The sequence below is a fragment of the Lipotes vexillifer genome, unplaced genomic scaffold, assembly GCF_000442215.2.
Source record: "Lipotes vexillifer unplaced genomic scaffold, Lipotes_vexillifer_v1.1 scaffold884, whole genome shotgun sequence".
NCBI lineage: Eukaryota > Metazoa > Chordata > Mammalia > Artiodactyla > Lipotidae > Lipotes > Lipotes vexillifer.
The window spans coordinates 496,759-512,538 of record NW_006789227.1 but is presented as its reverse complement, the minus strand read 5'-3'; the positions used below and the strand labels follow the sequence as shown (position 1 = coordinate 512,538).

Here is a 15,780-nt window from a genome sequence, read left to right as displayed (position 1 = left end):
CTTTCCCTCATTTACATAGCCAGTAATCACAAAAAAACTTACCATGTCTCTCATGATTCCTTATTTAGCTCAACCCAATGCCTTATCATCATAATATGTCTTAGTTACCAAAGCAAATGGATATTTGCTAGATTTATTTACTCATTTGTTATGATACAACTTAATCAAAATATTTTAAAATATTTTTAAGAGTGACATGTATACCTCAATGTTTTTATAAAATTTGCATTTAAATGTAAAGATTTCAGAAAGGTGATACAACCTGTGAGAGCAATTTCTTCAGAAGCTGTGCTATCGCAGGGTCCTCAGGTGGAGGGCAGTCAGGAAGAGACCCATTTCGTTTCTTCTGACGCATGTGAAGATGTCTGAACAAGCTAGTAATATCTTTAGACCTCAAAGCATAATCAAATATAGAACGACTTACTGGCTCTTTTAAAACACTGAGTAGAACAAGTTTTCTTTCAATCTATATTAGAAAAATAAAAAGAATCAGCCAAAGATACAACATAGAGTACATCTGTTTTCAAATTCAATAAATACATAACCTGTGTAAAGTTAACATAGATATTCATTTTCTAAGAAAATGGGAGATATCAATATCTGCAATTTTTGCTTAGAAGAAAAAAGAATACCAGTGACCTTTAGAGAGCTACGGTATTTCTTCATTCATTGTTAGCATCTGAGTAGACATCTATCATACTTGAATACTACTAATAAATACTCAGACTAGAAAAGTTTAGATCCCAAGTTTTCTAGATCCCAAAATGTCAGATGACTTCCTAGATCTAAAAAGTACCTGCAGTTCACAGGTCAAGTAGCCGAAAGTACTGATCCAGAGAAGATGCTCAACAGCCACAGGGCCACCCTTCAGTCATCAGGTTTTCCCAATAGCTTCAACCACTTCTAAAAAACATTACTCTCTCCACAGAGTTCATAAAATCCCTCCTTTTTTAATCCCCAAGAATATTCTCCTTGCCAATGCACTTACAATAAAAAGGATGAGCATTACTAAACAGTAACCAAGAGGACTTTCTTTAGATATATTTAACTACCTGGTAAGTTGGCCAGTAGAAACCAGCATAAAAAGGTATCTTTTGTCTAATCCCAACTGCAGAAAGGTAAAAATTATGAAGCATATAATCAGTCTCTCAACTCCTGAGCCTGGCCTTTCAAAATATAAAACAACGATAAAAGCAAAAAGTAATAATAATAATAATTTCTGAGAAAACAAAGAGAATCGTGATTTCTAACAAACCACTTATATATCAGATTTTAGTAAGCCACAACTAAAAGTTATTACAAACACATGCAATTTTCAATCCCAGAAATACTTTCTCTTTCTTTCATTACGAGTTTAGGAGCCAAACTTCTAAATACAATAAGTAGTCAAAGTAGTAGGAATCTCTAGACCTGATTTCCAAGGAGGCCTTAATAAACTTCAAAAAGGGGGGACATATTTTCTAGCAATATTATCCATCTTTCACGGATATATAAATTTTTCTTGGGATAAAAATTTTAAAATCTACAAACTCTATGAAATAGAGAATGATGATTTCCCAAATTGGATTAATCTATTATGAAAAGTAAGGATTGAAGGCAGTCAAAGCCACTTGTTTGCAGAGGATATCCAAGGCCATTTTCTCCAACCACAGGGAAGGCGCACTGGGGCTTATACAAGTAAGAGAAAGCTAGAGAGGAATGGCAATTTGCAAAAGCAAAATTAGAGTTTTAGTAAAAAAACAGGACATTTTAGGATGTTTTTACAGCCAGAATCATCTCTCAACAGTCCATTCAATTTAAATATCTATTTTGATAGTTGGCTGTCCAGCAAAATGAAGGGTATAAACACTGACAAACTGCTAAATAACTGCCTTGTACAAACCAAAGACCCAAAGTTTATCATCAAGTGCTACACTGCTTGGTAAGCAGGGGGAGGGAGGGAGCAAGAGGGGTGGAGTAGTCATTAGATTTAAAAGAAAAAAACAAAAAACAGAACCAGTTAGTGCTCCAGAAACCAACTTCTGAAAAATCCTTTTTCAAATTTATTATAAATGTGGAGTTGGACTGAAATCAGTTATACTTTTATAACAAAAGCAGGTCCATTAATATACATTTCTGCTATATTTCACTTAATACCAGCTTTACAACACTGCACAAAAGGAAAAAAGATGAACTACCGAGTGCTGCGTTACATACAACATGATGTACACGTAAGTCTCTTGAACTTCTCTCACCTTCCGAAGTGTTTGTTCCATTAACATTAACTAGCTTGAAAGGAATGTGAAAATGCTGTAGCCCAATTTAAATCTTTAAAATTTTAAATAAAAATAGGGCTCTCTAAACCTTTCTTTAAAGGGGCACAGTTTGGAGGGAAGATTGATTCCAAGTTGGAACATGCATACCTGTATTATTGGTTGAGTAATATATGGGTCAAGGTAAGGCATCAGTTTGCAGTAGACATCAGCTGTGCTTATTTGGTGAGCTACCACTGTGATAAATCCCACAGCACCATAGCGTATCCATAGATTGGGATGACACAGAAAGGGGGCTAAGAGGGAATAAAAGGTATGGATTAAATGATGTTCATAAACAGTCTCACACTATCAAGATAAACAAATTTTCACCTTATAACACAATTGATAAAGAGATTATACCAAATGTTACTATCAGGTTGCCTTCATATACTCAATTATCCTGGGACTTAAACTGAACCAAGTGAATATAATGCTATTATAATATTTCCCCATAAATATCAGCAATACCATAGAAGAGTAAAAATAGCTACCTCTTTTCTTAGGATTTAAATTGTTATATTTTTAGTCAGGGCTGAAGATCAGTGGGCATATACTCATTTACAAGACTAGGTTAAAAACTATTGGAGAGAGACATAAAAAGTCCCAACAGTATATAGCAAACTATTACTCCCCCACCCAATGCCTCCACAAAGTCCAAGGACATACCATTTACCACATAAAGGACAAAGAAACTGAGTTGTTTCTCCTCCAAGCCACAGATTAAATTAAGGGAATGATTTCACCTGAGTTTCTCTTTAATGCAAAGATTTGATGACATCAAATACAAATTCATTCACAAGGCGTTATGAATGGAAACTAAATGCCAGAAAACGTATGATGCCCATTCTTAGAGAGTTTAAGATATAAGAAAATTAAATGAATATCTTTTCACGGCTTTTATTTTAACTATTTTCTGTACTACACCTAAAGTCAATGATTCAACTAACTGAAGTAAGATTTAGAATAAAATTCAAACATCCAAACTAACCTGATTTAGAATAAAATTCAAATTTCTAAAAGCAAAAAAAAAGTATTTGTTCTGAGGATGTAAAAGAATCGGCATTTAGAGTATACAAATTTCATAAGAAATTCAGGCTAACAGAGAAATAAGAATATTATCACAGTGATGTCAACGTCATGGTGGAGTGAGATGCTCCCTTTGTGTCTCCCCTTTAATCTACAACCAGTAAAATATCCACAACTCAACAAAGGTGCCTCTGCCCAACACACCAGATGCAGGAGAATTCCACTTATCTGTACATCTAGAGGTGGGTGAACTGGAACAAACAGAGGAGGTAGAACCAGGAGAACAGCATAGGTGGTGACTTTAGTCCTGGACCTCTGACCATGGCAGCTGAGCCTGCAGCCCCAGAGAACATGGTAGCAGCAGGGGAGGTGCACACACGACTCTGCCCTTCCCCCACAGCAACAGCCACAGGTAACTGGGCAGCAACAGCAGTGGGGCCTGGGACTCCAGCCACAGAGGCAGCCACAACTCTGGCCCCCCACACCTCCACCCACAGCAGCAAAGCCCTCGAACCTTACAATACCAGACATGGCAGAGATGCCCATGCAATCCCAGCTCCACTCCATCCTCCCCCTCACCCTGTGACAGTGGAACCTGGGACTCAGAGGATCCTGGACGTGGCAGGAGAGCTCACTATCCTGGTGCCCCAGGCAATGACACCAGCATTGGCAGCAATGGCAGCAGCAAAGCACCAACAACACCAGAGGCACAAGAAGCAATAATGAGGTCACAGGGCGACACCTCTAACAGAGGCAGTGGAGGGTGGAAACCGTAGACTCTCAAATATAACCAGAGGCAGCTCAGGTAAAAGAAATTAAAAACCTGTGCTGTCGGGCCACTTACTGGAAAACAAAGAGAAAGACCTTTAACTTCCAACCTGTTGAGTCATTACAATGAAGTAGAAAGGTTTTTACTACTTCAAAGGCACAGGAAGAGGAACAACTCATCAAGCACCATGAAGCACCACAGTAACATTGTACCACAAAAAGGAAATGAAAATTCTCCAGAAACTAAAGTCAAAGAATACTGAGATCTGACAGAGAATTCCAAATAGCTGTCATGAAGAAACTCAATGAGCTACAAGAAAACTCAGAGACAGTTCAATGAGCTGAGGAAAAAAACTAATGAACAGAAGGTACACTTTACCAAAGAGACTAAAACTCAAAAAAAGAACCAAACAGAAATCTGAAGCTACAGAACTCAATAAACAAGTTGGAGAATGCAATTAGAAAGCACTGGAAATAGAGCAGACCATATGCAAGAGAATTGGTGAGCTCAAAGATAGAAAACTAGAAATCTAAAAGTAGAAGAAGAAAGAGAAATAAGATATTTAAAAACTGAGGAAATTCTACAAGAGCTATCAGACTCCTTTAGGAAGGACAACATTAGACTAATAGGTATCCCAGGAGAAGAGAAGGAGAAGGAAACAAAGAGTTTATTTAAAGAAATAGTAGCTGAGAATTTCCCAAGCCTGGGGAAGGAACCAGATATACAAGTCCATGAAGCTAAGAGAACACCTAATTACCTCAATGCAAAAAGACCTTCTCCAAGACATATTATACTAAAATTGTCAAAAATCAATGACAAAGAAAGAATTTTAAGGTAACCTACAAAGGAACCCCACACAGGCTACCAGCAAATTTCTCAGCAGAAACTCTACAGGCAGGAGGGAATGGAATGACATTCTCAAAACATTGAAAGATAAAAACTGTCACCCAAGAATATTCTAGCCAGCAAAGTTATCATTCACATATGAAGCAGAAATAAAGAGTTTCCCAGACAAACAAAAGCTGAGGGAGTTCATCAACACTAGACCTGCCATCTACCAGAAACAAAAAGGCAGAAGTACACAGAACTTCGAGTAAGGTGATAAATAGACAAACTCCGAAAATAGCAACTCTTTATGAGAACAGGTTTTTAAACACTTTATTATAGCACAATAAAGGAGGTTAAAGGGGGGAGGAAATCAGAAAAAATAACTATAGCTACTTCAATTTGGTAACAAACTCACAACATAAAAAGGGATCGTTTGAGACAACAAAATGACAAAGAGGGAAGCAGGAAAGGACAGAACCCACAGAGGTAAATGAAGATGCCATCAGTAGAAAAAGGATTATGTTTTATACAAACCTCATGGTAACCACAAACGTAAATCTAGAGCAGAGACAGGAAACATTAAAAAAATGAGGGGGGCTTCCCTGGTGGCACAGTGGTTGAAAGTCCTCCTGCTGATGCAGGCGACACGGGTTCGTGTCCCAGTCCAGGAAGATTCCACATGCTGCAGAGCGGCTAGGCCCGTGAGCCATGGCCGCTGAGCCTGCGCATCCGGAGCCTGTGCTCCACAACCGGAGAGGCCACAACAATGAGAGGCCCGCGTACCGCAAAAAAAAAATTAGGAAACTGAGAAAAATATCACAGAAAACCACCATGGCAAACAGAAACACAAGGAAAAAGAAACAATGAAGATATAGAGCTACCAGAAAATAAAAGATTAAATGGCAGTACTAAGTCCTCATCTATCAATAATCACCCTAAATTTAAATTGGTTGACCTCACCAATCAAAAGACACAGAGTGGCCAGATGGATTAAAAACAAGACCCAACTGTATGTTGCCTCCAGGAGACTCACCTCAGCTCTGCAGACAGACACAGGATCAAAGTGAAGGGATGGAAGATGACACTCCAAATTACAGCCTCAAGAGAGGGAATGTAGCCAAACTCATATCAAGTAAAATAGACTTCAAGCCAAAAAAAGGTAACAAAAGACAAAGATGGACAGTATATAATGATAAACAGGACAATTCATTGAAAAGACATAAGTGATTAATATACATATATACACTTAACATAGGAGCACCAAAGTATACAAAACAATTATTAACAGACCTAAAGGGAGAAACTGACAGCAACACAGTAACAGAAAGGGCTTTAACACCCCACTTACATCAATGGGTAAATCATCATCCAGACAGAAATAAACCCACACATGTGGACAACAAAAGAGCACAGAAGATACAATGGAGAAAGGACAGTCTATTAAACGGTGTTGGGAAAACTGGACAACTACATGCATAAAAGTGAAACTAGACCACTATCTCTCACCATACACAAAAATTAACTCAAAATGAATTAAAGACCTGAAAGCACACAACCATTAAAAGAAAACATAAGCAGCATGCTCTCTGACACCAGTCTTAGCAAAAATCTTTCTAGCTATGTCTCCTCGGGCAAGAGAAACAAAAGCAAAAATAAATAAATGGGACTACACCAAACTAAAAAGCTTCTGAACAGCAAAAGGAACCATCAACAAAACAAACAGACAACCTACTGAGTAGGAGAAGATATATGCAAGTCATATATCTGATAAGGGGTTAATGTCCAATATATATAAAGAACTCATACAACTCAACAACAAAAAAACAAACAATCTAAACAAAAAGTGGGCAGAGGAGCTGAACATCTTTCCAAAGAAGACATACAGTTGGCTGGCAGACACATGAAAAGATGTTCACCATCACTAATTATAAGGGAAATGCAAATCAAAACTACAATGAGCCATCACCTCTCATCTGTCAGAATGGCTGTTATCAAAAAGATGAGAAATAGTAAGCGTCAGAAAGGATGTGTAGAAAAGGAAACCTCATATACTGTGGGTATGTAAATTGGTGCAGCCACTATGGAAAACAGAGTGGAAATTCCTTGACATTTAGAACTACCATAAGATCCAGCTATTTTGGGGTATTTATCCAAAGAATAAGAAAATACTAATTCAAAAAGATATATGCACCCCTATGTTCACCATAGCTTTATTTACAATAGCCAAGACATAGGAGCAACCTAAGTGCCCATCAATGGATGAAGATGTGGTATAAATATGCAATGGAATATTACTCAGCCATAAAAAGGTGAAATCTTGCCATTTGCAACAACGTGGATGGACCCTGAGTATATTATGCTAAGTTAAATATGTCAGACTGAGAAAGAAAAATACCATATGATTTCACTCATATGTGGAATATAAAAAACAAACAAACAAAAAAAGTAAAATAAATGAACTAAACCAAACCAAAGCAAGCGTATAGATAAAGAGGACACAGTAATAGTTACCAGATGGGGAGGGGCAGGGAGGAGGGCAAAATGGGTAAAGGGGAATCAACTGAATGATGATGGACAGAAACTAAATTTTTGGTGGTAAGCACACTGTAGTGTGTACAGAAGTAGAAATATAATGTTGTACATATGAAACTTAAATGATGTTATAAACCAATGTTACCTCAATAAAAAGTAAATTTAAAAAATAAGAAATGATAAAAAAATACTATTTCATGCTAATATTACTTATATAAATAGGGGAAGAGAAGAAAATTGTTCAAGATATCTGTCTCCAAAGTTCTCCCAATTCCAATTCTTCTAACTACAAATGGAGGTGATTTTGATTATTTCATAAACACCCTGCAGCCTCTGAGATGGCCAAGGGAGGGCTGGTAGTTTCCCTCTCACAACAGAGAAAATGAGGATTGGAAAATCATTGAAAAACCTCCAAAAAATAAACTCAAGATGACCTGGTGGAGTTAGGCACTAGATGAGGCTGAATTAGTGGTCCCAATTCTTTGTGTTATCTCTGTTATACAGTCACTCTTGCCTGGTGCTCACGGTGTACAAAGGGTACTTCTCTTGTCCCTCCCTCTTGTCTCAGATACAGTACCTGCTCTAGCCAATGGAATGTCAACAGATGTAACACAAACAGAGGCTTGAAATGTGTGGCATAGCTAGGCTTCTGCCATCACCCAGAACATAACCTGGGTGGTTGCTGCCCCTCCAACCTGGGCCCCAGAATGAGACAGATAAACCACAATCACCACAGGCATCTGGGAGATGCAAGGTCTAAAGCAGAGCCACCCACCGAGCTCACAGATGCATGCTGAGAACCTGACCGAAGGATTTACTGGGATTTTGTGGTTGATTGTTGTACAGCATTATTATATCAGTCAGTAGCTAACTGATACAAAGAACCTCCAAGACTCCAAATACAAGAAACCAGAATCGAGGATTTCCTATAAAACATCCAATACATTTCCAATTATCTGGGGACAAGCAGATGGAAAGGTGAGTTTCCACAATGTCTAAGTGGGAAGAGTGTAGTTTTTAATCATGATAATCACCACCACCACCATAATTCCCTTTAAGAATCACTACAACAGGCTAACCACGCATAAATACAGAACAGAGAGATGCGTACAGTTTATCACTTGTTTTAAGTAAGTAGGTGTTTCTAAGTTATTAAAAACTTTCTTCTTTTAAATAGTTCAAAATGCCAACAAATGACTATTTGCTTGATTTTTCTCAGCAAGGGTTTTTTTCCTCCCCACAGCTAGTACCAAATTCAGTTCCAGTTCTAAGGGAGCATCACACCCAAAAAGTTGTACCATATTAGGTTTATTCTATACCTAAAGATAATAATTTATTTTGATACTAAACTTAAGATACATGAGGACCCCATATGTTCATCCTATCACCAATGACTAAAACCCACAGGACTCAGAAAAATTTCTGCAAAATTTGACAGGAGGGGTAAAAAACTATCTTTTATGATAATTTTTGCTTAAAAATTGATGGACATCCATTTTGCAGATAAATAAAATGCTAGTTATATGCCATATTAAATCTCAAAAATAATTTCCAAATAATTAGGCAACAGAAGGAATGTATTATGTGAAATTAGAACATACAAGTTCATATTTATATACAAAGGATTTTCATTAGAATGAAGAAAATCGAGTTGAAAGCAAGAAAAACTCGACCCTTAGGAGGTAATGCCACATTCACAGGAGAAATAAAGAAAACACTGATGTGAGAATTCACACAATGAGAATGAGCAGGAAAATATTCCAGGCAGCAAGATATGTGTGTTAAGATGATACATTTTCTCTTTAATATTATTATGAAAAGGGGTGCTTTCTACATCTACCTTACACTACACAAGATTAGAAATTCAAAAAACATTCTAACTTCTTTTATTATATTAATAATTTTTGTTTCCCAAGCTATTAGCTCTTTTAAAAATTAAGAAGAAAACAGAGATGACTCACTCCCTCAAGGTTTAGCACTCTGCAGCTTACACAAAAAAATCAAAAGCATTTCAGTGTAATAGAGATTTTTATCAGGATTATGTTGCCAATACTCAAAACTTTTCTATTAAATTTGTCATTTTTTTAACATAATCATCAAATAAATTCAACCCAAATTAGTGTTACAAACTAAAAGAATGATTATAAATATTAAGAGTACAAAATAAGAAACCTACATATACTCAGATTTCCACAAAATTTTTCTTTTAAAAAGCTACATTCATGCCTAAAAACTTCCAGACATTTTATACCTCTCTACTATCTAACCATCTAATTTCAACTATCAAAATAAAAACTGCTTTGTCTTTTTTCTCTGAGGATTGCCTCAAGAAAAACCTATTAACCAAATCTAACTAATTTTGGCTTTCTATAAATTTTCTTGGCAAAGCATTCAGCAGCAATAAACTATTTTATCTAAAAAGGCAATTTCCTAAGATTTCATGTCTTCTCAGTACAAAACCAACTTGCAATCTTATCAATACATTGGTTACTTTCTTAAAATGAAGTGTTAAGAAGACTAAGAGCTTCTAATATTTTTAATTTTACAATGTGCCACATGTACCTGTTTGCTCTTATTCTGAATTTTCTGAATTTTCTGGACCTAGATAACTGTTATAAAGGTCAAGGAATTAATTCCTTTCATTGTTTAATAAAATTACTAACAGTAGTAACATCAATACTACAAATGCTTAACTGGAGATCAGTGCAATGACAGAAGTCACAGACAATCCTCCACATCCAGTTTCAACTTGATTAATGGTCAAGTGTCCAAAAACATAAGCTGACTCTTCAGAGCAGTTAAAGACTTAATGCACATTGTGTTTCAAAAAAAAAAAAAAAATCTTCATTTTTCAAGGATCATCAAGACTTAACTACAGATTAAAACAAAGGTGTATTTCCCAACCTGGGCTGGAGGGCCAGTGCTCCTGTGTGTGAGCCTACGTGTCGCTCACATACATACAAGCATGCAGGCATAAGCATGCACACTGGTGTGCACACACAGACACACACACAACAGGGACAATGAAGCTGAAAATCTCACTCTAGGTTGCCTAGAAACTTTACAATGCCCTATCAGTTGTTATTTCTCTTACCATTCTCTAATTTTCCCATCCTAATTTTGAGAAACAAAAACTTACCAATATCACTGGCAAATTCATAGACATGGGGTTTTTGCAGCAGCCCTAACTGACACATACAGGTAAGGGCATTAAGAGCTTTCACAATAACAAATTCCTCAGCATCACTAAGACCTTGTTGCAGCAGGGGTTTGAGAATTGAGGAGCTTTGCCAGCCAACATAGGCAGCAACACCTGAAAAACAGAAGCAATATTACATGATTGTTTTATACCTGAAAGTACAAATGCCATTAAGTAAAACAATAAAATTAATCAAAAGTCAAATATATCGAGCAACAATCCAGGCAGGGACGCTGCATTTCCTACGCAGCAAAATAGATGAAAAAGACCCACACCAATGCAAATCTGCAAAAATTCTGTGACACCAAGGGAAAAAAAGATCCTATGAGCTTACAGAAAGAAAAATACAGATTCCCTAAAAAGGAAGTAGAATCAGACTGGCATCAGATGATCTTCAGCAGCAATGTAGGCTAGAAGACAACAGGGCAAGATCTTCAAGGTTATGGGAGAAATTTTATACCCAAACTGTCAATAAAATAAGAAAACAAAAATAAGTCATTTTGAGACATGCCAGGACTGTATGTGTTTACCTGCCATGCAAACATTTCTAAGAAAGTACTTAGGGGTATACTCCAGAAAAATAAAGAAAATGTGAATGTACAAAATGGTAGATATAACCCAGGAATTCAATGGGGAAAAAAGGATAATAGCTAGTAAAGAGCTAGAAATTAATCAGCCCAAATTAGACCTAAAGGTCAATAAACTTCAAAAATGTTATCAAGAAGAAAAATGGAACAGACTACAAGCAATAGATAAAACTGGTAAGAAAGAAGCTAGATAATATAAAGTGAGGAAGGTATATTACTTTGCTATCTAAAAGGAAAACAAAAAACTCTGAAACTCCATGACAAACAAAAAAGTTGTTCAAGAAAGTCATAGTGTAAAAATGAAATAAATTAAAATGTGCATTTAGTAGTTTGCAGACGATAGAAAAAAGAATCCTGATGCTATAAACATTCTCAACAAGTGATAAAGGAGTTATGGCATTAGAATTGTGGTGAAGCAGTTATAAATATAGTGCACTACTTGGCTCTAAAGTCAATAAAAGCTACACATTCTTAACCATGTAAATTGTTTTGAATTTTCAGAATCAGTCTATATAAGCACAAAAGACTTTATTACAATTACATAACAATGTAAATATTGTCAACTATGAAAATGCAATTGTTTAGTTGAACTGTCAATTAACAATTAGTTGAATTATTAACCAACAAAAGAATTAGAATGGAAGAAAAACGAAAAGAAGGAAGGGAGGAAGGGAGGAAGGGAGGCACTAAATTTCTTGTAGTCCAGGTCAGAAGTAGACCAATAAGAAACAGGTTGAATTATTTAAAGTTATAAAAACAACAAACTAAGGATCTACATCTCAAAACAGAGGCGAAGGGGGATTGGGGTATGATATGAGTGAGTTAAATCTTCATGTGGCATAGAAAAAAGTCAAGAGATAAAGTGTAAAGTTGATAATCCTAAAAAGTAATATGAAAATACTATTTAGAGACATGGCAATAATCACCTGAAGATATCAAAACAAAACCACAAACCAGAGTGGGTGCCTCTGGAAAGTGCAACTATTGCCTTCCATACTTACTTCATATATTTTGAGTGATCTGCAAAAGCATATTTCCACTGTATTGAGAAATAATTTTAGATTTTTTTTTATGTAATAAAAGAAAAAACGCTGTCTAAAATTCCAGTGGATTGTATTTAAAAACTTTACAAACTGAAATGTATAATGAGCTAAAATAGCTCAAAATATTTTGGAAAAGAAGACTGACACCTGGGAGCTTATTCTACCGGATACTAAAGTTGCTTATAAATATATAATAATTAAAATATAATATAGCTATAAAGAGTATAATATTGAGTACAGAAGTAAAAAAAATCTATGGAATAGGATATCTAGAAAAGTAATCCTAAAAGATATATGCATGCAACAGGTGATAACAGAAGCTTCACAAATCAATGGAAAATAAATGAAATGTTTAGTGAATTGTGTTAGGAAAATTGGTTATATTTCTGAGAAAAATTTAGATTTCACCTCATACCACAGCCCAAAATAATGATCAATTAAACAGTTCATATTTTTATGTGAAAAAATAAAGCATTAAAACAAAGCAAAACAAAACAGACATAAGCCCAACAAATTATTAACCTAATTCTGAAATGGGAAAATATTTAAGCACAAAAGTTAAAAAAAAAAAACACAAAGGAAAAGATCAAATAAATTGACAACACTAAAATTATTTTAAAAGACATAAAAAATAAGTCATTTGAGAAAAGTGCCATAGAAAAGATAAAAAGTTATTGTTTTTAATGTATATATAAAAGGCTCAGAAAAAAATCAATTAAGAAAAGCATAATACCATCAAAAAAGGGGCCAAAATAATAAACTAAAAATTCAAAGAGTAAGAAACATGAATGAGTAATCAACATGAGAAAATTTTTTCACCTTCAGTGATAAGCAAATAAATATACACTAAAACAAGTCATTGCTTTAAGCTACCAACAGGCAACGGTTGACTGAAGCCTATTCCACACTGGAAGGCTGTGCAGTACTATCAAACAATGCTGATCAGAGTAGTAAATGATATAATCTTTTTGAAAAGCTTATAAAATGTGTCAAGTTTTAAAAATATGTTCATATTATTTAACTCAGTAATTAAAATTTCAGACTTCTAGCCTGAGAAAATAATCAGGCAAATATTTATGTAAATAATTATGTGTATAATATATGGTTGACGAAAGTTAAAACAATTTAAATATTCAAAAGAAGAGTTAAATAAATTTTGATAAAACTGTATAATGAAATATTTCTATCTATTAAATTATGGTTTCAAAGAATTTTTAATGACATGAGAAAATGCTTAGAATATACATATGTTCCTAGAAAAAGGTTTAAAAAATAACAAGACTAAGAAGTAATATAATACGTAGCACTTATGTGCCAGGCACTATTACATATGTTAATTCATTTTATCTTCACAACAACCAGTGACTTAGGTAATATTATTATTCCCATTTTACAGACAGGGAAACTAAGACACACAAAAGATTAAATGATTTCCCCTAGAACCACAACCAGTAGGTGACAAAGCCAGAACTTGAACCCAGAAGTCTGTCGCCAAGAGTGCCTGCTCTTAGCCAGCACACGACAGTGCCTCACAGATGGCAGAACGGGACGATGGGTGGAAGGAGAAGGCGAGGATGACCCACAGGAAGAAAAAAACAAAACATTAACAGAGGCTGTACATGGGCTAGAGGATTGGAGAGGATTTGTTTTCTTCACAAATTTTCCAATTTTTCTACAAGTACATATTACTTTTATAAACAAACAAAAAAATCAATGAAAATTATTTTAAAATGAAAAAAGAACTAATATAAAGGCCATTTTTCGGGCTTCCCTGGTGGCGCAGTGGTTTAGAGTCCGCCTGCCAATGCAGGGGACACAGGTTTGTGCCCCGGTCTGGGAAGATCCCACATGCCACGGAGCAGCTGGGCCTGTAAGCCATGGCCGCTGAGCCTGCGTGTCCGGAGCCTGTGCTCCGCAACAGGAGAGGCCACAACAGTGAGAGGCCCGCGTACAGCAAAAAAAAAAAAAAGAAAAAAAAAAGGCCATTTTTCAAAATACACATGAATTAACCAATAGATGAAGTTCCAAGAACCACCTTTTCCCAAGAAAAGAAATAAAAATAAGATTATTTGAAAGAAGAGAGCATGAAAGACAGAAAGGTGTGAGAAGCATACTGTATTTAGAAACTGAGTTAGATGGAGTCCAAGATGGAAGGCTGACATGAATCAATAAACTAATGTAAAAATTAAAAACAAACTAGAGATGTCTGAAAAGAGGAGGTACAGTAATCTCCAGTTATAACAAAGCAAGAACAGCAATTTCAAGGCTTTTCAAAAGTAGAAAGTACCAGGCTTCCGGTGGCGCAGTGGTTGAGAGTCCGCCTGCCGATGCAGGGGACACAGGTTCGTGCCCCAGTCCAGGAAGATCCCACATGCCATGGAGCGGCTGGGCCCGTGAGCCATGGCCGCTGAGCCTGTGCGTCCGGAGCCTGTGCTCCGCAACGGGAGAGGCCACAACAGTGAGAGGCCCACGTACAGCAAAAAAAAAAAAAAAGTAGAAAGTACCCTTTTCTCCAAAACATTACACAATAATATTCGCAAAAATAGGAATACTGCTTCTATATGAGTTTCTTCCCTTTTTAAATTTTTTAGGAAAAACATCCAACAGCAAACCTTTCAGCAGTTACTTTCCCAGATTACTGGAAATCAAAATCTAAACTCTATTACAGCCTTCTGCTACTACATGAGAAAGCCTGGATACCTGCAAAGCTTTGCAGTGTGCAGAACAGTCTTTAAATCTTGAGTTAATAGACAAGCTTTACAATCATGTGTAAAATGATATAAAAAGGGTTAGTGGGTAATTTTAATAATATGGCTTTAGCATATAACATTTCATAAATGACCCAAACTAAAATTGAAAAGGTCAGTACAATCAGGTGGAAAATGATCAGTTATTACTCCAAAAAGAAAAATATTAAATCTTGTGTCAAACATGACAATCTACCAAAATAAAGTCCATTTCTTTCTAATTTTGAATCTAAATGCAATAGGAGTCATATGCATATAAAATACAAGATGTCTCTCTTCTTTAGGTAAATCTGAAAATTAAGAATTGCAACATTTTGAAAAAACAGTAGGAAAAAAGCTGATTAATTTTTCACAAATTTTCAGTTTACAAAAAGCAAAGCCTATAAGCTTTAATTCTTTCTAATTACATTGATTTTTAATCATAATTATATTGTTATTTTCTGATTGTAAAAGTGATGCATGTTTACTATAGAAAATTTGACAAATATGAGATAATCACTGTTCACATCTTAGTATATTCAGACTTGTTATTGTTACCTTTACACAACTGGGTTCAGTCATTTTAATAATATTTCATGGTACTTTCCCAGGTCATTAAATTTTCTTTTAAAACATACTTTTTAATGACCACATAGTATCCCTTTATAAGGGTATATCAGTTTTATTAACCAATCCCTTGATCAACTAAGATACTTCCATCAACCAAAAGCAGCATGAAGACAGAAATACCAGGAACTCATTTCATTACTAATAAA

General features: G+C 35.5%; 1 protein-coding gene across 1 annotated transcript in view; it reads right to left on the bottom strand.

The window, feature by feature from the left end:
• The window catches only part of PIK3R4 (phosphoinositide-3-kinase regulatory subunit 4), a 74,811-nt gene that overhangs the window by 41,131 nt on the left and 17,900 nt on the right, over positions 1-15,780 (bottom strand). The window contains exons 6-8 of the mRNA XM_007462423.1: positions 10,589-10,762; positions 2,403-2,548; positions 263-466 (exon numbers count right to left, since the gene is read on the bottom strand). Coding sequence (XP_007462485.1) covers positions 263-466; positions 2,403-2,548; positions 10,589-10,762 — 524 coding nt within the window. The remainder of the gene's footprint in view (positions 1-262; positions 467-2,402; positions 2,549-10,588; positions 10,763-15,780) is intronic.